This window comes from Telopea speciosissima, chromosome 11, assembly GCF_018873765.1.
Source record: "Telopea speciosissima isolate NSW1024214 ecotype Mountain lineage chromosome 11, Tspe_v1, whole genome shotgun sequence".
NCBI classification, from domain to species: domain Eukaryota; kingdom Viridiplantae; phylum Streptophyta; class Magnoliopsida; order Proteales; family Proteaceae; genus Telopea; species Telopea speciosissima.
The window spans coordinates 52,907,744-52,930,084 of record NC_057926.1 but is presented as its reverse complement, the minus strand read 5'-3'; the positions used below and the strand labels follow the sequence as shown (position 1 = coordinate 52,930,084).

The 22,341-nt window shown below is 39.3% G+C and overlaps 1 protein-coding gene across 1 annotated transcript in view; it reads left to right on the top strand.

The window, feature by feature from the left end:
* Positions 1–22,341, top strand: part of LOC122646240 (nicastrin) — a 39,601-nt gene that overhangs the window by 3,177 nt on the left and 14,083 nt on the right. The window contains exons 2-8 of the mRNA XM_043839743.1: positions 3,354–3,467; positions 3,631–3,745; positions 10,218–10,288; positions 10,419–10,495; positions 11,023–11,100; positions 18,402–18,473; positions 18,562–18,635. Of these exons, the coding sequence (XP_043695678.1) occupies positions 3,354–3,467; positions 3,631–3,745; positions 10,218–10,288; positions 10,419–10,495; positions 11,023–11,100; positions 18,402–18,473; positions 18,562–18,635 (601 nt within the window). The remainder of the gene's footprint in view (positions 1–3,353; positions 3,468–3,630; positions 3,746–10,217; positions 10,289–10,418; positions 10,496–11,022; positions 11,101–18,401; positions 18,474–18,561; positions 18,636–22,341) is intronic.

The window sequence follows — 22,341 nt, the reverse complement described above, 5'->3', positions numbered from 1 at the left end:
AGGGTGTCAATGGGCCGGTTTGGGCCGGTTTTGGTTCGGGCTTTTCGGTTTCGGTGTGACTTTTATAGAAATTGAAACCAAACCATTAAGAAATGTTCGGTTTCGGTGCGGTTTGGTTTCGTGTCGATTTCGATTTATGATAACGGTTTGATATCGGTTTGGATTCGGTTTGGTACCGGTTTTATATAACTAGTAAGGTCCGGTTAGTGCTAATTTTTCTTCTCTTTCTCTTTTAAGTACATAAAATATTTCAAATACAATGCATCTTTGTATCCTATGTCCTATGGCCTATGGATACAATTGGTTGGGTAATCACTAACAAAGGATATGAGATAAAGTGAGACACTATCACAACACATTTAGGGGGCAATGGGGCATTAGGCATTTATTGATTTACTTATTTATAGGGTTAGGTCAGTTCGGTTTGGGTTTGGGCTTATCGGTTCGGGCTACCGGTGCACCATCGGGCTAGCCCAAACCAAACCAAACCGTTTGCCTCTCTGGATCCACAAACCGAATCCGAACCATTAAGAGTTCGGTCCGGTGTGGTCCGGGCTGGTTCGGGCTGGTTCGGGTTGGGTATTGACACCCCTAACATTGACTATATATCGGTGTGCTGGATTCACACTGTTTTTCTATGAATGCAAGAGATAGATACTCAACAAGGTATCCACTTCCCGAGTAGGGTGAATATACTAAGAGAATTATATGACTGTGATTGTACTGAAATTCTGAGCTCAGTGGTAGTTTTGCAAAGAGTTTACAAATGCATTTAACATTAATGTTTTATTAATAATTCTAGATGAAAAGATTTTCAAAAAGTTTTATATCTAATCAGTGGTTGAGATTCTCTAACATAGCTATTTCGATGGGCTAGAGTATTTGACGGTGTTCATATTAGCTATAAGGCTATAGCCAATTATGTGATAGTGTTAAGTGGAGGGATTTTAACGTATTTATTTTTGTCACTTTAATGGGGTTTTTTTTGTTATTTTTTAGGGGTGTACTTATTGGTAAATAATTTCGTAACTACTTAAAGTGAGGCTTTTAGGTGATTACTTTTATTTTATATAGGTTGAGTCAGACTCATAGAAGGAAACCCTAATTGGTTCATCCAATAGGATCCCTTTTGTTTTCGAGTCTAGTTTCGACTAGGCTTGAAACTGAAATATTTTACGAAATCGAGAAATTTTGGTTGAAACCTTCCAGTTTCGAGGCCCAAATGGTCAAATTAGTTATTGAAACTTATAAAAAACCCTATTTTAGGCCCTTGAAACATAATGGAACTATTAAATTGTAAAAAAAAATACACCCAAATTGATAGTTTGGTTTTGAACCTAAGTTGGTAGTGTATGCTGTGCAATACTGTAAACATAAAATTTAGTACTAGAGCACCCATAATTTAATTAAAACAACTAAAATATGTTTTAGGGATGTATAACATAAAATTAAAAATCATTTCACAATTATCAAATGCTATATATAATTAATTACAAAGATTTGGGAGTGATTTGGCCAAAAATCATCAATAATGAGATTTATACAAGGCGCAATTTGGTAGATATACAAAATAAGAAAAAGAATTACAAAACAAGCTGGTTGGTTTACAAAACAAAATAAGCATAAAACAAAGTCAAATCGACTTGTTTTTTAGTTAATTTTCTTTTCTCTTAGATCTAGGCAATTTCCCCTTCATACAAAGGGTTTGACTGAAACGATACCGAAATCCAAAATATGGTCAAAATTTCGCTGAAACTACGAAATTTTGACCGAAACATGGTAAGACCCAGGTATCGCATCTGCCGAAATATTTTGAGAAATTTCAGTTATTTTGACTAAAATTTTGTACATTGCTTGGCGTGTGATCCCTTTAGTAGATTAGGGCTCCCAATCGATAAATATATAGCTATGATTAGAGGGCGAAAAATACTTCTAGAAGCCTCTCTCTCTCTCTCTCTCATCCACTCTGTCTTCCTTGTGAGAATTATGGTTTTGAACCCTTGAGTGTAAGGATTGCTTCCGTTGTTTGAGGTCTCGCTCATCGTTGATTGAAGAAATCCGTTGGTTTGCAAAGGTATGCTTGTTCAAGTGCCATGTTCCTTTGGAGGTACTGCACTTATGGTACAAAGAGATAATCCTAAACCCTAATTTTGTTCTTCTTGCGTTTGCCCTATTGCCTATGAGGAATGGTTCATGGTGGAAATTTTGATTTAGGATTGCCCACAGCCAGCACTTGTATTTTAAAACACTTTCTTTTATCGTTTTTGCTCTTGTGGAGCTCTGATTTTGATACAACTTCCCTTCTTTTGTAGATTAGGGCTCCCAATCTATAAATATATAGCTATGATTAGAGGGTGAAAAATGCTTCTAGAAGCCTCTCTCTCTCTCTCTCTCTCATCCACTCTGTCTTCCTTGTGAGAATTATGGTTTTGAACCCTTGAGTGTAAGGATTGCTTCCGTTGTTTGAGGTCTCGCTCATCGTTGATTGAAGAAATCCGTTGGTTTGCAAATGTATGCTTGTTCAAGTGCCATATTCCTTTGGAGGTACTGCACTTATGGTACAATGAGATAATCCTAAACCCTAATTTTGTTCTTGTTGCGTTTGCCCTATTGCCTATGAGGAATGGTTCGTGGTGGAAATTTTGATTTAGGATTGCCCACAGCCAGCACTTTTTTTTAAAACACTTTCTTTTATCTTTTTGCTCCTGTGAAGCTCTGATTTTGATACAACTTCCCTTCTTTTGTATTATTGCTGATAAATTGAAAACCACAGATGGAGAAATTCAATCTCTTTCCATCTCTTACGATATAGAATCTCAGTTTTATTGGAAAACCTTATATACTAGATTGTTTATTCTTATTTCCTTTCATTTTGGTAATTTCTTAAACCATTTAGCATCAGTCTTTCAAATTAAATAGCCTTTTATTGTTATCGACCAGATTTTGAGTTGTTTAAAATACATGATCTCAGTATCTTAGTCAATTCCTATTTTATATACTAAGAGTCCTTTGACTTGGTAAATCCAGCTACTATTTGACAGAAGGTGTTGCCCCTTACACATTTATATTTGTGTTTGGAACTGACTCGCATTGTCGTCCAAGTTCAACAGACATGGATCAATTTTATAATTCAACCTATGCCATACTAAAAGAGGGTAGAAATGGTACCGGCCTCCGTCTTTCCAGATTGCTAAATCTTATTTTACTCATGGAAAGAGTACTGTTGTTAGGTACAGTTCATTCCTCTGTTAGGAGACAATTGTATTTTCTTTTGAAGAGCTCATTTGTACCTGATTGTTGGTTTGCATGCTTTGAGTCTAAACTCTAAAGTAAATTTTATATGGAAATTTCAGGAGAAGGCAACTCTTTAGAGTCCGTTCCAGATCTTGAGTCGTCAATGTATTTAAGTATAGATGGATATCCTTGTGTGCGATTGCTGAACCTTTCTGGTGAAATTGGTTGTGCAAGTAAGTATCAATAATAGTTTTCTTGTTCATTCAGTCTTGCATCATGCTGCCGTTAGATGCAAATTATCATCTCATCAAATTCTCCCTCTCTCTCTCTCTCTCTCTTGTTGATGAACTTGTGGTCATGTTATTTCTACTTATAAAGTTGCGACAATATCTTCAGATCCTGGACGTGGAAAGGTTGTTGCTCCAATCATAAGATTCAAGAATGAGACTGTGTTGGCTGATTCATCTGCCATTTTGGTGTCTATAGATGACATGCAAAATTTCTTTACCAGGTTTCTTCTGTCTACTTCTTAATCTGTGTTTTTTTTAATTTTCTTTTCCCCCTCTTTTTTGTTTGTTAGGCAATAGATTCCATCAAACGCAAAAATCAAAATTTGCTAAACTAACATCTATTTCTATTGTATGTAGATATAGTGAAAATGTGATATTAGTGATTAATCAATTAGATGCAGAGTTCTACCTTTTTATCTTTTTTTTGGGAGATATCCTCTATTTGGGATACATTTTTAGATGAATAATTATTTTAAAGTTTGTGCAGTCCCATACATCCTAAGCAGTCTCTTTGTTTTTTTTGGTAAGATCCTAAGCAGTCTCACAATGGAGAAATAAGTAGCCATCACAGTCTTCCTTCTATGTAACATTACTTTCTCTATAAGATGAATGACAATTTCAGTTCAGTGTATGATGGGAATGAAGGTTCACCCATGATGCTGACATTCCATTGTAGTGCTGGACTGCAAATGCCCCTGCTTACAATTTTTTTTGGGGTCTCCTATCAAAAGTTCAATTAGTTTTATAGACAATGGCACTGAAATAATTTCACAAAGTGTGTAAGATTTTTTTTCAACCTAAGGGATACAATGTTTTATTTATTTTTTAATGGAGACTGCTATTGCATATAGAGAAATAGAGAGTAGGACAGACTTAGGACTGATACGGAGAAAACTTGTGACCTCTGAATTCCTGATCAGACAAGGTTGAAATCAAATTGAGATACTCTATAGGGGAGTCATAACAGTGGGCAAATGATTCACGGAAATATAGAAGGGTGCGCTAGGTTCTGGCTGGGGAATGACTGATAAGAAATCAAGGATTTTTGTGACTAATACTGATGGGAAATACTAACTCACAGAATAAACAGAATCATTGAGTATGAACAAACTGAAATAATGGGTAGGAACTAGTGTTCCACAGGCTATTTTGTAGGATGAAACTGACCTGAATTAAGGGGTATTAATGCTGTAACAGAGAAGTAAGAAGCGGTTGAATAATTCAAGTAGAACTAACTGATAGCCCTAGAGAAGTGATGCAGTTACACACTCTTGGTCCAATAGGGGTGTGTAGGAGTTTTATTTAATTGTTAGGGCTATTGTTGTTTTCATTTTCTTATTAACATTAGCTGTTTGTTTTCTTCGTAGGAGTTGATCCAAATTAATTTTGAATTCTGTTTTTAGATTTCGATTATAACTGGGAATAAATTTTATTTATACATGTAATCCTTCATTAGAGATTCAGATTGGAATGATATTTAGTTTTTATGATAATGCTTGGCGTATTGCATGGGCTGATTGCACCAACTGTTCCTCTCCGCTCTCTCATTCCCACTATTCGAATTGCTAATGCCTTATCTCTCTCAGGTCTGATTCCCTCTTTTTCCCTCTTGTTTATTTATTTATTATTATTACCCTTCTTATATTACTGTTGCAACCGTCTCTGTTAAACCCAACCCCTGCTCTGTTCTGGGCTGCCCAACTGCCCCCACTCTGTTTGATCGATCTCCTTCAAGATCAATCCATTAAGTCTGGAACTTTGAGGCTATTACCGATATCTATCATCATGTCGAGCTCCAGTCCGAGAATCTGCTGGATTAGAGAGTTGCAATCGAAACTCAGATCTGGTCCTTCCCTCTTACGGCAACTTTGAGAATGCACCCTAAGACTGAGGAATCCACCTCTAGCACATCACACATACATAGAGTGAATCCACTGCAAATAGATAAAAGCAGCAGTTTTCGTTAATTCAAAAACATCTGTTTACAAAGGAGTTGATACGTATTTATAGAGGTAGGCATCAGCCCATTTACTTGAATTCCAAAACCTACTAAAAATTCCTAATTTCCGAAATAAAAACTCCTAAGAATAATCCCAACCTTCTGCATAAAATGCTTCAGAAATTAGAAAGTAGTTGCAGCAAAATTTGAAAATAGAATTGTTCAATAATTAGTAACTATGCTGCTGTTGAATAACTTCTACATCTCCCACTGAATATAATGCAGGACCCGGTCCACAATTTCGTCCTATTTTAGTATATAGTGGGTATGGAGTATGGACCGTTGTTTGTTAAAACATGGAATATGGTTTTGATTTAGATATTAAACCAGAACCAAAACAGGACCGAAACAGAGTGACAAATGTCCAGATTTAGGAGAAAACACACAGAATAAAATCAGCAAATCAGATTAGGCTATAAAATGGTCGAGTTCTCCTTTTAGAGGGTATAAACTATGCTTAAAATTCCTGTAAGATCCAATGGCCAGATCTGCTGATGTACAAGTCTTAGTGACACTAGGATAGGTCAGACCCAGTCAAACCAGGAGTCGTATGACTATTCAGATCACAGATTTGAATTGCCCTACAGGAGATCGGTATATGTTATCAATTTCAGACTAAACAGAACAATAAAGTTCAGGTAACAACTTCAGCTTTCAAGTCATCAAACTCCGTCCCACTTGAAGTAGTACTGTATTAACTAAGCAATAGAATTTGAGAATAAAATATGAATGAGGGTATTGTCGACTGAAGATTGCTGAAATCAAAATTTAAATCAGCACTGTAGAACACCTTAAATCCAACAATCCTAGTGTGAGTCGGACGGATGTATTGCAAGAACCAAGACTGAACAGATTGCAGAGAATAGGGGAACAGAAAAGGCACCTTATGAGAATCAAATAAAGAACCAGCAGTACTGGGGCTTCTCAACACAAGGTATTGATTTGATTCACTACCAACCCACCTGTTGAATCACCACAACAAGGAACATTCTGAATAACCACAAAACCAAAAGTAAAAGCCAAACTTTATTCATCAAATTTGTGTACAGGTCCTTCTTACAAACTTATATAGAAGATTCAAAAATAGATTCAAACACTAAAAAGGAAAGTCCTAAACCAATCCTTAACTAAAAACCTAAATTGACTAGAAAACAAAATAATGAAGAAACTGACTCAAATTAGGACATCCTAATGCAGCCTAACTGGAAAACTTAATAAAAATTGAAATAAAGAAATTAAGACACTTAACTAATCCCATATGCCTAGCCTCTACCTATATTATGGGCCCATTAAAGAAGCACATTACAATGAAAACGCATTGGATCAAGGACAAGCACATTCATAACCCAACCCAAAGATTATTTCTAATAAAATAAGCCCAATTAGGTGATTTAACAGAACAATTCTCCCCAAGCTTGAAGAAACTCAACCTCGAGTTTTGGAAAGTCGAGGAATCAACTTTATGTGGTGAACTTCCGACTTCAAACCATTACAAAACTCTGGCGAATAGTGGATGTTAGAAATGTAGTCTTTGAGGTGTGGAGCTTTCTCTTCAAAGAACCTTGATGGCATTGTCTCTCTCCACGTGCTCAACTGCTGGATCAATATCAACTGTCAATGTCATATTCCTGGAGTCCTCAATTTTGGTAGCCTTATCATCGAACACTTGAGGCACATACTCTACCTCTTCAAGAACAACATCATGAATGTCGATGATTTCTTGTGGAGTGTTCTCGACCACTACCTCATTTTCCATTGTTTTAGTTTTGTCTGCTTGGATCTCTTCGACGTAGATCTCTTCAGTAGAATCTTCTACCCATTGATCTTCCGTCTTTGAAGTTTCAAGCATTGTCTCTTCTTTATCATCACTGTTCATTGTAATCACTTCAGGCTCCTTTTCTTTGAATGCTTCCTTCGTTTCTTCATTTCATGGTTCAAGCTTGAGCTCAACGTGCTTTAATATTATTGGTGTCGAACTTCCAACAACTTCAGTCTCCTATACTTTGAATGCTTCCTTCGTTTCTTCCTTTAATGGTGCAAAGTTGAGCTTAACTTGTGCTTTAACATTATTGGTGCCTGACTTTCAACACTCTCTAACTTGCGAATTGAGTTCCATAGAGGGCTGCTGCAAGTTATCTTCATCTTTAAATACCTTTTGGTGGTAATCTTGTTGAAGGGAGAGCTTTCTTTGGATATATGCTCTGGTAGTTAGGTACAGCTTGTTCTTCAACTAGTGCTTCATCTCTTCCCATGTAGTGGGTGCTCTGCACGACTCTCAAGCTTCCTTTTATAAGTTCTCCATCATTCACATGTTGCCTCAATCAATTTTGTTTGAGCAAACTTCAGCTCCCTTGTTTCAGAGGGTTCGAACCATTCAAAATAATCATCCAAGCTTGCCAACCAGTCAGAGAATATCTGTGGACCATGTTTCCCACTATACTCCTTCAGTTTTAGCTTGAGTTTCTATGTGTCATCAAAGCGTCGTTGGGGTGCACTAGTACAACCATTAAAAATAGGCACGCATGTGGTCTTCAAAAGTTCCTTGGGTGTGTAAACCCTATATGGACCTCTATTCATGAACCTCTGAGTATGGTTGTTAGTTGTAGACTGTGTTGGGTGTCTTGCCTCGCCTTCAGGAGGTGCATAGCGGCAGAAACTCGATTCCCCATTGCTTTCAAACGATCAATCATGCTTCTTTGATCGTAAGTTAACTGTTGTAACATCTTGTTGATCCTATTGTAAGGATCAGGAGATTGTTCTGGAGTTCTTGAATTCTTCTTTGCTATAGCTCTGATATCACTTAATGTGGTTTTGATTTTGATATTAAACCAGTACCAAAACAGGACTGGACTTATAGAATCCTAATCCAGCCTAACTAAAACACTTAATACAACAACAACAACAAACTCAGCCTTATCTCAACTTAATTGGGTTGGCTACATTTCAAATCAATGTGGGGGTTAGATACCTTAAATTTTCTTCTATTTTTTGGGCTTATATTGTCCTTTTTTGGTCCCGTATCTCAAATTTAAACATTTAAAACCCCTACTCTGTCTTTTTTTTTTTTTTTTGTCGTTCTCAGAAATTTTGACTGTACGATTCAATTTCTGAAACGTCTTAAACGTGCCGTACTGAATAAAGTTTTCTTTTGGTATGGACTTGTAATTCCTTGGGTTTTAATTTTAATGGGCTAAAAGCTTAATTATAAGTCCCAAAAGTGGGAGTCTGAAGGGGTGTACAAAATCAATATTTTAATTAGGTAGTTAGTATTAGTAGTGGGCCCATAGCTATTAGTTAGGAAGTTATTTTATTATATAGCTGTCAATCAGTTGTGGGGCCCAGTTTTGGTCGTAGGATCAGTTTAAAATCCTTTTATTATTTTTAAGTGTCTTTTAGTCTTCTTACTTGATAAGAAGTTCACATTAGGTGGAAGTCTAGGTTCTTTCCTTTTTTATAAAGAGCTGTAACCTCCCCCCATTGATTGATTAGAGTCTGGAAATTTGTTTTGGGAATTGGAGTTGGGCTTTCTCTCTCTCTTGCACTCTCCCGTCTTCTTTTTCTATTCTACACTTGTGACACCTTTGTGTGCTAGCAGGTTCTTTTTTTTCTTCTCTCCCATCAATCCCCCTTTCTCTCTCTTATATTCCATGGGATTGTCAGTTTTCCCTCTTCCTGTGGACTGTTGCTGGTGTTGAAATTAGCGAATGTTGCTGTTCGATCTTCTTCTCAGTTGCTGATCTACAGAACCAGCAACTACATCCCATCGATTAGAGTTTCCTTTTAGCCAATCTGTTTCTTTTTCTGTTGGTTTATTCCTGCTAATCTGAAACCTACCTAGACAGCCTTAATTCTTGATTACATCTAAATTCTGAATTAGGATTTAAGGATTAAGGACTGCATCAATATACCTTATATATATCACTGAATTATCTTCAATTATCTTCTAGCAAAGCTAGCTGTTGAACAGCTGCTGCTAATGGTCTTTGCGAATAGGACTAGTGCTGCTAATGGGCTCCAACAAGGGCTCTAGGTTTGGCCCTTTTGGCCCCTTTCTTCTTAGCTGTAACATCACAAGTGCCCACAGGAACACAAATGAGTGCAGGGTGGGGAAGCAAGAAGCATTATCCATAGGATACTCTCTCTCTCCACCTCCCCCCCCACCCCACAAAAAAAAAAAAGAAAAAAAAGAAAAGGCAAACCTTTACCATTGCTACTTTATAAGTCTTTACTGTTGTCCAATTACAATAACTGGGTGGAGAAATTCACCACTGGAACCCCAAAAGGAGCTTGTGAGAGGTAAATTTGGAATAGTAAGGCATAACTTGTAGGTGACTGAACAATGACTCAATGAGCTTTTGACCTAAAGTTTAATTCCTTGGAAGGAAATGGTTGCGACTAAATTGATGTGGTCACAAAAGAAATATGGAGAAAACTGAGCTTATGATTGGGTTTAGAGGGTTGACAGGTTACACGATACAGTCTTGTAGCATATTTTATTGTATGAATACTTAATGATAGAAGTGGTATTGTAGTAAAACTTAAGTTACCATGTGTCACTGATATTCAAGTACCTTGTCATATTTCATATGTATTTTGTGGCTGGATGAATGGCATTTTAAACCATGATTGCAGCTTAACCAGAACTTGAATATTTGAAACATTATTGACAATGGAGAAGACCTCTACTGTTTCAGGGTGTCAAATGATATAAATTTTGCTGAGAAAGTAGGTGGTGTTCTAGTTGAATCGGGGGCTGTAATCCAAGGTAAGTCAGGGGGTGAACTGAACTATGAAGTTTTCTAATCATCTATATTTCTTAATAGCTGAAGTGGGAAAAGGACATTTATTAATGAGCTAATTAATAGTTGCTAAGCTCCACCCCTTCTCCCTTGTAGGATTCTCACCTGTTGAAAATTTTCCTCAAGCCAAGTTTGCTCCGTACACGAGCCTCAATTATGAATGGAATCCTGTTGTAAGTTATGAAATTATGCTGATTTAATCTTCAGATGGATTCTTATCTAATTGGCTAAATCATAAGTAATTGTCTGATCACAACATTTGCAACTATATGGTTGCCTGCTAATTATCCTTCCACTACTTGACTACTTGTACCTTTGATTCATACTGTTTCGATAGGTGGTCAGTTGTAGTTACCATTTCCCTAAATCTATCACATGTATAAGTGATTCGATGATCTTTACAACACAAATTAAGTGCTTTATTGCCTGATCTTGAGTGGTCCAAGAAAAACAAGAACAATGAAGCAACAATAGTTTATTTGTTGAATGGTTCAAGGTCAAGTGCCTGATGTAATTTCAGGGCTATGGTTCATCCAATAGGAAACCTCCATGATTTAGCTATGTATATATGAATCATGCAATTTTACATCAAGTATGGACTGAATTTGACCACCTAATTTATTAATTTGGAAAATGGAGTTGACTTCCATTCATGTTTTGTTTGATGAAGGTAAGAAACTTCATTTGTCGATATTTGCAGGGATCTGGAATTATGTTGAAGCGCTATGATTTTCCTGTGTTCTTGCTGTCACAGGATTCCACACCTGTCCTGGAAGAGGTAATTGTAATGTGTTTTATAGTTTATTTATCATTGGTATGCATTTATTACTGTGCATTATAGTCCTACTGTTGATTTAGGGAGTAATGACTTGTGTCATATGGGACACAGACCAGCCTTATTTATAATAAAAAGGGGAGAAGATTCTAGAATAGGTACAAGACCAAAATACTTCTATAGACAATTCTACCCTTGTACCCATATTACAACACTCCCCCTCATGTTGATGCATAAATGACACACATGCCCAACTTGCAAACAATAGGATGAAAAACATTACTGCTAAGACCTGTAGTATACACATCAGCCTACTATTCACGAGATTGAACAAAAGGCACACAGATGAGACCCGATTCCAGCTTCTCCTTGATGAAATGATGATCAATCTCCATATGTTTTGTCCGGTCATGCTGAACTGGGTTGTGAGCAATGCTGATGGCTGATTTGCTATCACAATAAAGTGTCATAGGGTGAACTACAGGAACAGCCAAATCAGTCAGAAGATTCTGGAGCCATAGAAGTTAACAAATGCCATGAGCCATAGCACGAAATTCTGCCTCAACACTAGAGCGAACCACAACAGCTAGCTTCTTACTTCTCCAGGTAACTAGGTTACCACTGACGAAGGTGCCATAACTGGTTGTAGACTTGCAATCATAAGGTGAACCAGCCCAATCTGCATCAGTAAAAGGCTCAACTCGAAGATGATTATGAGGAGAAAAAAGGAACCCACGTCCTCGAGCAGACTTTGAGAATCATAGAATACGAAGGACAACATCCATATGTGTGGAATAGGGATCGTGCATAAACTGATTAACCAGACTAACAACATAAGCAATGTTAGGACCAGCATGAGAAAGGTAAATCAACCGACCCACCAATATCTGATATCGTCTTTTATCAACGGGATTACCATCCTTGCTCAAGAGACGAATGTTAGCATCAAGAGGATGATGCAAGAGCAATTTCTTGGACTGGGCTAAACCCATTGGGGGATCCATATGTAGACGAACCGGGACCAAGTGGGTTTTTACGTTCAGTAGGATACATAGTTGTCAAGGCGTTGAGTAGGTGACACCTAGGCGCCTTGGACGCCTTGGTTGCCTAATTGGTGTCGCCTTGAATTTGGACCCTCTCCACCGCCTTGGGTCGCCGTGACAACTATGGTAGGATATTTAGGAATTATTTTATTTGGAATATATATGTAGTCTTTTTTTATTAGACATTTAGGGAAGTTTCCAATTTGAGTTTTATTTAGTTTCTATTTTTATTGGTCTTAGTTTTAGGAAGCAATTAGGAGTCTTTATTTTTTGGATTTTATAAATAGAAGCGTAACCAATGATTGAAGCAGATTTGAGAATGGAATTTGATTGAATTGTTTATGGTGCTGGTTGGTACATAGCAATAGTCGTGTGACCTCCTTCCTCCTCCTTTTCTTCCTCTTCTTCCCCCAGCAATCTTCTGCTGCTTCTCTGTTTCTGGCGGTAACAGCGGGCCCACTTTTGGCCTTAATTGTCTCTTCCCTCTTCTCTTTTCTCCCTGAGATTAAGGTCGAAGGAACCCCTTCCCTAGGCAACCCAAACCTTGGAGTATTACTTCCAGAATCTTTTCTTCCTGAGAGAATCGAACTAAACTTTCAGATTTGATTCTTGTTTACCACCAAGCCCTGTTGCAGGTGTCCCGATTGAGCTCCCAGCTTGCAGTTTGTAAGAACTACCGCCTGGGTTTACTAGGGCCTGGGATTGCGACTCTACATCTGAAATTTCAGGCCAATCCATGGTCTTTCGAGTGGGATAGCAGCACCTGAACCAAGTCAGGTATTCCGCTCCTTTTGGTTGAATTCCAGAGGTTGAAGACAATATCGTTCTTTCCCCTTCCCCACTATATTACCCCCTTTTAAGTTATCTTCCCAAAATATCCTCCACTTAATGTTTTAATCTATTATGTTCTTTTTTTTACTCTAATTCCTAGTTACCCCTTTCACTAATACGTTGCATTCTATTTACTTGAATTCCATTTAGTTACGATACTGCCATTCCATTGTAACTTTCAGTTATTCACCATTCTGCCATTGCTCTTATAAAACTTCAATAATTTATTGTTTTGCCACTGGTGCTTATGAGTTGAGTTATCTAACACTTGGGTGGGTCCATGAGTGATCTGAGTAGGGTTTCGGAACCTCGGATCCGCATTAGAGGAGTATCAGCCGGCTTGCATCAACATAAACAATAAGAAGGGCAATCTTACCATCAGACCACGCATAAGGAGTATCAGCATTGCTTTGAGTGTATCCAACAGCTATCATAGCCTTGTGAAATCGTCCAAACCATGCATGAGGACATTGTTTTAGCCCATACAATGCATGCTTCAGCTTGCACACCTTCCCTTGAGTTTTAGGACATGAGAACCTAAAGGGAATTTCCATATACACTTCCTCTTCAAGTTCCCCATGAAGGAAAGCATTCTTAATATCAAGTTGTTGTAGGTCCCATCTTAGATTCATTGCACAAGAGAGGATGACACAAATAGTGTTTATCTTTGCAATTGGAGCGAAAGTCTCCTAATAGTCAATCCCATAGGTCTGGGTGAACCCTTTGGCAACAAGTATAGCCTTATATTGATCCACTGTACTATAAACCTTCTATTTCACTGTGAAGACCCATTTGTAACTAACAGTCTGCTTATTGGAAGGAAGGCTGGCTCGATCCCATGTGCCATTTTTTTTCAGTGCCTGCATCTCTTTAACCATAACTGCTTTCCATTGTGGGTCTACAAGAGCTTCCTGCTAGTTTTGAGGAATAGACACAAAAGACAAAGAAGACACAAAAGTAATGATTGGAAGGAGAAAGTGCATCATAAGAAACAACCTGAGCTATAAGGGTGTAGAGTACATGACCATTTACCTTTGCAGATAGCAATAGGTAAGTCAAGAGATGGATCAAACGAAGGATTACTAACACTAACAACAGGAGAAAGAGAGTTACCAGATGTTAAGGGAACCGAAGGCGGACTTGGATCTAGATCAAGAGATTGTGATTGGCTAGGTAGAACAGGTAGTAATGGGAGTGGGCTGCTTCCTATTGACATAAACACACATCTCTGGTCGAGGCCGAGTAATATTAGTGTCATGTGAAGTAGTAGTCTCCCCCTGAACATGATCCTGAGAATCTGTCGATGTTGGCATATTTGGACAGTCTCAGCCACGCCTGATGCCTCATGGGTATGGCGCAAGATTCTAGCTACTTGCTCTGCTGTCCTTGAAGCTATATGCTCACGTATTGGTGATGGGATCTCTATTTCTCTTTGGCTGGATCATTGTCACCCTATGGGAATTGTTCTCCACTTGGTCAGCCCTAGAACCATATAGAGTTATGGTCTTCCTAGACATTCTTTGGTGGCTGATATCTTAGATCCAGTTGGCTGACTCCTCCTATCTCCTTTCACCCTGTGCTTAATAATATTTGGAGTGTTTTGCCTTCTATTGCTAGAAGACCCTCTAGGAGAAGTGATTGTGTTATGTGGTCACCGAATTCTTTTGGCTCTTTTAGCTCTAAAGCTGCCTGGGACTTTATTCGCTCTAGAGGTTCTTTGGCTCCTTGGAGGAAGCTTGTTTGGTTCAAGCACCATATCACCCGTCATTGTTTTATGGCTTGGAGAGCCTTTTCTAACTGCCTTCCAATGCAATCCTTTCTCCACCATCACCTAATTGTCATCTCCCCTAGGTGTGGCCTTTGCTGTAATGCTGTGGAGGATACTGACCACCTATTTTTTCCCCGCCCTTTCTCCTCCATATGGAAAGACATTTTGGCAAAATGCTGGCCTAGAAGTTGGAGATCTTCCCTTTTAATAGTGAATGGATTTGGGTAGATATGACTTTTGTCGGATCCTCTCTCTATGACACGATTGGTTAGTTGGCTTTTTGTGCCATCATCAACCATATTTGGATGGACCACCAACACTCGGTCTCTCCATAAGATTTGGGATTCCATTTCTTTTGAAATTAAAGCCAAGCTTTCTACGGCTGTTCCCTTTATACATATCGATACCCCAAGGAGCAGGCTTATTGTTGTATCCTGGGGTCTTTCCTCTATCTCCCTTCAAGCCTCTGTCTCCTCTGTTTGAGACTGAGACTCTTTTGTTTGATTTTTTCTTCTCCCTCCCTGTTTGGGGGCTGCTGTATTTCTCTTTCTCTTTGGTAATGACTGTTTTATTCACCCAAAAAAAAGTTGCGGCGACACATCTTCCCAAGTAAAGATGGAATTCTCCCCCTGAAGAGGTACTACAACATAATAGGACGCAGACTTATGAAACACGACATCCATAGTCACAAACCAGCGCTTAGAAGGTGGATGGTAACACTTGTAACCCTTATGAGTGGCAGAGTAACCCAACAATATGCATCGAAGGCCATGGGGATCAAGCTTACCATGAGATGGTTGCGAGCATAGCAAACACAGCCAAACACCTTGGGAAGCACAATGAAGGAAGAAGAGCCTTGGCGGACATCAAGAGGTGACCGAAAACCAAGCACCCTAGATGGCATCCGGTTAATCAGATAGGCTGCGATTAGCACCGCATCACTCCAGAATTGAGAGGGAACATGCATCTCAAACATAATAGAGTAGGCAACCTCCAAAAGGTGCCGATTCTTGTGTTCAGCAACACCGTTCTAAGTAGGAGTATTGACACAGATAGTTTGATAAAGAATGCCTTGAGTAGCAATATAGGACTGGAAGGAACCCTCTAGGTATTCCCGACCATTGCCACTGCATAGAACTTGAACCTTGGCGTTGAATTGGGTCTAAATCATGTGATGAAAGAGCTGGAAACAGCGGAACACCTCACTCTTATGTCACATCAAATAAACCCAGGTAGTCCGAGAATGGCAATCAATAAAGGTAACAAACCAACCGTACCCAGAGACAGAAATACAACGGGCTAGACCCCAGATATCAGAGTGAATCACAGAAAACATAGTAGCTCTTTTATTATCTGAATTGGAATAAATTGTTTGAGTTTGCTTGCCTAAAACACGTCTCACAAAAAATATCACTCGAATTACAATGCTTAAAAGAAGGAAAAATCCTTGACAATGTTCCTAAAGGGGGATGACCCAAACGCTTGTGCCATTGTAATAACACTCAGAAATGGCAGGAGCAGCTGTCTGAAGAGCCTGACCAGAGATGGAAGGAGCCGAAGTGAAGCCATCATCAAGCAAGGACAGACCATCGTGCATTCTACCATAGCCAATCGTTCTCCCTGTCACCAAATCCTGAAAAACAGAATGAGATGGATAAAAAAGTGACTTTACAGTTCAGATGTAAGGCCACCCCGTGGCTGGGAGCCTTGACCAGAATAAAGTGCTTATCTCTCTTGAGAAGGTTGAGAAGTGGGCTGTAACGTAGCAGTGTGTCGACTGTCTTCCAGCTGAATCATAGAATAGGACTGCTCCAATGTGGGAAAGGGATCACGACTCAGGATCTTAGCACGAATCTGATTGTACGTAACATTGAGACCAGCCAAGAAATCATAAACTCTGAGCTTGTCTTCACGCTTCTTGGAATTGGTTGCATCAGTAGTACAAGTAGCCTGAAAGTCCTCATAAAAATCTAACTCCTGCCACAGACTACGTACTCAGAATAGTATTGTAACAGAGTAAACTCCTTCTGCTTTGTTGCATGGACCTTCTTGTGTAGTTCATACACCTGAGCATCGTTTCTACCTGGGAATAAGTATCCTGGACAGCTTTCCAGATCTTAGCAGCAGAGTCCAAGAGAAGATAGCCCCTAGCAATCTGGGGCTTCATAGAGTTGATGAGAAATGACATCACCAACGAGTTGTCTGAACTCCATTTGGACTGAGGCTGACCAACAGTGGCAGGCTTCACAGTGTCGCCTGTCAGATGCCCAATATAGCCACATGAATCAATGGATAAATAGCAAGAGTGTGACCATATCAAATAATTGGTACCTTCCAATTTGATGGACCATATAGGGAATGAAGGAAAATCAGCACTTGTCAGTCCTTCAGTTCCAGTAGATGCTGTAGAGATGTCGGACCCAGACATAGTGACAAATCAGTAGAAGCTGCTGCCTGGGATTGGTCCCGGAAGAAAATCGATCAGGGATTTAACCCTGTGACTAAATGGAATCAGGGTTGGCCTTGTGTAAGATTGGAAGTAGGGTCGGCCCTATGAAGAACCGGAAAAGCAGGGTTGGCCCTGGAACAATGATCAACAAAATCAGGGTTTTACCCTGTAAAATCGATAATCAGGGTTGGCCCTGAAATCGATAACAACACCATTGAAAAGCAGGGATTGACTCTAGGTAAAAAAATAAACAGGAATTATCCTTGGAAAATCGACATACACAGGGTGGCCCTGTAAAATCAATAACAAAAAATAGGGGAAAAACATGTGAAGAATTGGTTGGTCTCTCAGATCATGGAAAATAATATCATATGGGTTTAGATCTTGTGAGACATCTCACAAATAATAGGCAAGGGCTCTCGTGGTCTAGGAAGATACCACCGAGAGCTAGAGAGGAGAGAGGAGAGAGGTAAAGAGGGAACTTGTGATATCGTAGCTCTGATGCCATGTTGATTTAGGGAATAATGACTTGTGTCATATGGGACACAGGCCAGATTTATTTATAATAAAAAAGGAGAAGATTCTAGAATAGGTACAAGACCAAAATACCCCTATAGACAATTCTACCCTTGTACCCATAATACAACACCTACAAAATGCTAATTGATTTAAATCATTTAATCTTTTTGTTATTTATTGTTAGAGAGGACGAACGCTGCCGGGCTGCGTCATGGAACTAAATCTCATCGAAACTGATCGACATCTCCAAGTTGTCTCAGTTTCGGGCCTGGCCGAAATGATACCCAAGGGCAAAACCGATGGTCAAAACCCAAGTTTGACCCTGGGTTTCAACCCAGGCAGGCCTAGGGTCGAAACCCAAAGTCGAAATCATGAAATGAGATTAGAACCTTGGGCTGTGTAGCATACGCTAGCGCCTCCCTGTGTGTGTGTCTCTATCTCTCTCCTCCCTCTTATGAAATGACATATCTGCCCCTATTGTGGAAGAATAGAGATATACACATGAGGCACTAGTGTGCTACACAGCCGGACAGCGTTCTTTCTCCTTTGTTATTATATTAATATTATTTTCTGAGGGTTCTGTAATAATTTCTTCTCTTGATTGGACAACTAACAGATTTCTTCTTTGTGGATTTATTGGGGATTGTAGTCTTGGTTTGTTCATGCAAAATTATGCTTCCTCTAATATGTGCAGATGGCCATTAAAAATCAGAAGAATGAGAAAGCATATGCTGTAAATGTGGCCGAGTTTGATCTGGTGATGCAGGTACAAGTTTCTTCTTTTTTAGTAACTTCACTAGGTTTATTTAACCTTTTACTGCTTCATAATCTATCATTCATCTTACATTGCTTAGACAACAAAGGTTGGAACTCACAACTCAGAATCTTGTCTGAAAGAACAGTCTTGTCTGCCTTTGGGTGGGTACAGGTGAGGTTTCCTTATGTTTTATATGTTTATTATATATTGATTGTATGTTAATGACTTCATTTTGCCAGCAGTGGATCATGTTGACATGAAGCATCCGTATCTATTATTCTCTTGCCATCTAGGGGAGGCAATGGGTTGTGACATGTTGGTTTCATTTGTGTGAAAATGCGAGTAGAATGCAGAATGACTCCTCGAAAACTTAAATGCACGAGTTATCTGCTAAAATTCTGAAATTGATCAACTTGAATATAATACTATGAAGTAACCCCTAACTCATACAGAACATGACAAGACAGGTTTTGATGAATGGACTGTGTTCAGATTAGCATGACATGACACCAACAAAGTGACACAAAATGATGCAGAACATATAAAAGAAGGGAGTTCTTAGTAAAAGATAATGTTACATATTTGTTATTTCTTCTTTTATTATTTTCTTGTTTAGTAAATAACTGTTGAAAGACATATATGCATGTTTGTAGGAAGTGGTCTCTAGACTCTCTACAAGAGACCAAGTCTGCTGGGTGTCTTTAACATGGGATTAGTTTCATTTAGCTACATGTAGGATTGTCCTCTTTATTTCCTATTTTGTTTCTTGTTACAGTTATTATAACGTTGAGCACTCTAAATAGAGTCTTCGATTGTTAATAAAGGATATCAGAATTTAAACCCAACTACACTTCTGTGTAAACCCGAAGGCCAAGGTTCCTTTGATGCGACGTTATTTAACCATTATTCTTATCAATTGTCCTTCCCTATTTCTTATATTTCTCATCCTACAAGATAGGTAAAAAGCAAGACTCTCTACCAAAGGTGTATCAGGTCCTAGGCATGGACCAATGGGTGGAGAAACTGAGTTGAATGTGGGTTCTTTTGTGAGTGGGCAGCACCAGATCATGGAGAAAACCACTAAGCTGTTTGACCGGTTACCTGTTGGACAGTGGGGGAAAATTCTCCTGCTCCAATGAGAGGTGCTGGTGGCAGAATTGGCTCCAATGATGCACCATCTCATATGCCCATGCATCACTCTTTCATGCCCAATATCGTCAAGTTGGATTTTCCTTGCTACAACGGCGGCGAAGATATAAATAGCTGGGTGTGTTGCGCTGAGCAATTCTTCCAGTTTCGCAATACACTAGAAGATGATCGTGTGGCATTAACATATTTTCATCTTGAGGGAGAAGCGCAACTGTTACCAATTACTTCGGCAGGAGTTGGCCACCATATCATGGCAAGACTTTTGCTCCAATCTTCACTCTCAATTTGGTCCATTATAGTTCCGGGAGTTGGAGAATTAATTAAACTCCCTAGCAGTCCGGATCTGTGCATGATTACCAAGAACATTTTGAGAGACTTTTGTCCAAGGTGGGCCCACTACCACAAGATCAGAAAGTAAGTTGTTTTATAGATAGCCTAAAACATAGCATTAAAGTTGACGTTTTAGCTTGATGGCCGGGCTCACTGTCAGCTGCATGAGGATTGGCATGGGTATTTGAGGCTCGAAACTTGTCTCAACGATAAGCTGTACTTTATGGTGGCAGAAGCTTTCCAAGTAATGATAAGTGCTCTAACATCAAGTTGATGTTGCAATATGTATCCATCATAGCCGATTATTTACTTCCGTTGGAAGGCTATGAGATCGTGTTGGGCACTCAATTGTTGTGGACACTTGGGCCAATCAGAAGCTCTCCAAGTAATGGTAAGTGCTCTAACATCAAGTTGATGTTGCAATGTGTACCCATCATAGCCGATTATTTACTTCCGTTGGAGATCGTGTTGAGCACTCAATTGTTGCGGACACTTGGGCCAATCATATGGGACTTGCCAAACTGCAGATGCAATTTATGTTGGGAAACCGTAGGTGGTTTTGAAGGGTTTATTCGTTCCTGAAAACAAGATAGTTGAAGGCCCAAAAATCAGTTGTGAAGCAAAGAGGCACATGCATATTCTTTGGGTTGCAATTGTGATCTTGGGGGGGGCCCATGTCCTACAAATCAGCACACCCCACTTTCCCCAAGTCTTAAGTTCGTTTTGAGCAAATATAGGGACGTTTTTTATATGCCCAAATCTCTGCCACCTAAGCAGGCCCACGACCGCTGAATTTCCCTCATTCCAGGTAGTGGCCCAATTAATGCCAAGCCTTATCGATACTTTCATCTAAAAAATCGGAGATCGAAAGGTTGGTGACCGAGATGCCTGCAATGAGAGTGATTAGCTGCAGCAACAACCTGTACTCCTCACTTGTGATCTTGGTGAAAAAACTTGATGGGTCATGGAGCATGTGCATCGACTATTGAGTGCTTAACAAGGTGACAATCAAGGATCTCTTTCCCATACCCGTCATCGATTAGCTGCTGGACGAGTTACACAGAGCCCAATTTTTTCAAAAGCTCGATTTGAGATCTGGATGTCATTAGATCTGCGTGATGCCAGAGGATAATGCAAAGACCACCTTCAGAACACATCAGGGCCACTATGAATTCGTTGTGATGCCTTTTGGGGCTATCAAACGATCCCTCCAGTTTTCAATCAGTAATGAATATGGTATTTCAGCAGTATTTACGAAAATTCATTCTTGTATTTTTTGATGATATTTAAATTTATGGTATAAATTTCGAGGGGCATGCTCAGCACTTAGAAATTACACTGGCTACCCTTAGAACAAATAAGTATTTTGTTAATAGGGAACAGTGCCAGTTTTGCCAACAAGAGATCCAGTATTTACGTCATGTGATTTCTGGACAACACATAGCCGTTGATCAAGACATGATCATGGTTATGCTTGAATGGCCCAAGCTTGTCATGCCCAAGGTCTTAAAGGTTTTTTTTTGGGGGGCTTACAGGTTATTACAGAAGGCTCATACAAGGTTACAGTAGAATTGTGGTCCCACTTACCAAACTGTTGAAGAAAGATTCCTTCAGATGGGACCCAGCTGCTGAGGTGGTATTTCAGAAGCTGAAGGAAGCGATGACTACAGCCCCGCATTCAACGTAGGCCTTCGAATGCCCCTATATGGAGGAGTGACTTGATTCAGATTGAGGGAACCAAAAGAGTCAGGGGCGGGCCTAAATTAACCATAGGAGCAGTGGTGAGGAAAGAAATGCTTAGCTTAAACCTCGTTTCATGTATGACTTCGAATAGAGGTGATTGGAGAGCAAGGATTCATGTGGCCGACCCCATTTAGTTGGGAGAATGCTATTTGTTGTTGTTCTTTCAAAGAGGTAGTAGTAGGTGACCATAAAAAAAAGGTTGAAGAGTCTGATATAGCTACACTAGAACTAATCAAGTCAATCAGAAGTCGGAGAATGCTTCTTTTCTGTTTTCTGCTTCCTTGGTGGCTATGCTGGACTCATCGAACAGAAAATGTCATGCTAGCAGTGCAGTATTGACTGCAGAAGTATGGCCTGATGTGCTTATCCATGCGAGAACCCCCTGATGACCACTTTTATGGCCATTATCTCTCTCTTTTCCATAGCTAGGTCAAGGTGTTTATTTTTCCTAAGCAATGCACCTTGGTCCTGGTTGACATCCAGAACTCGCTTGGCTATAATATTCGAAGTTGAAGACTTAGGGTGTATGTGTTCAATTCCTATAAGCAAGAACCAGAAAATTATAAGGTGTATAAAACGAAATGTAGGTCATTGAGTCATTGATTTTGTTGACAGGAGTAAATTATTTTGGTAGTAGATTTTGTTGATTGGATGT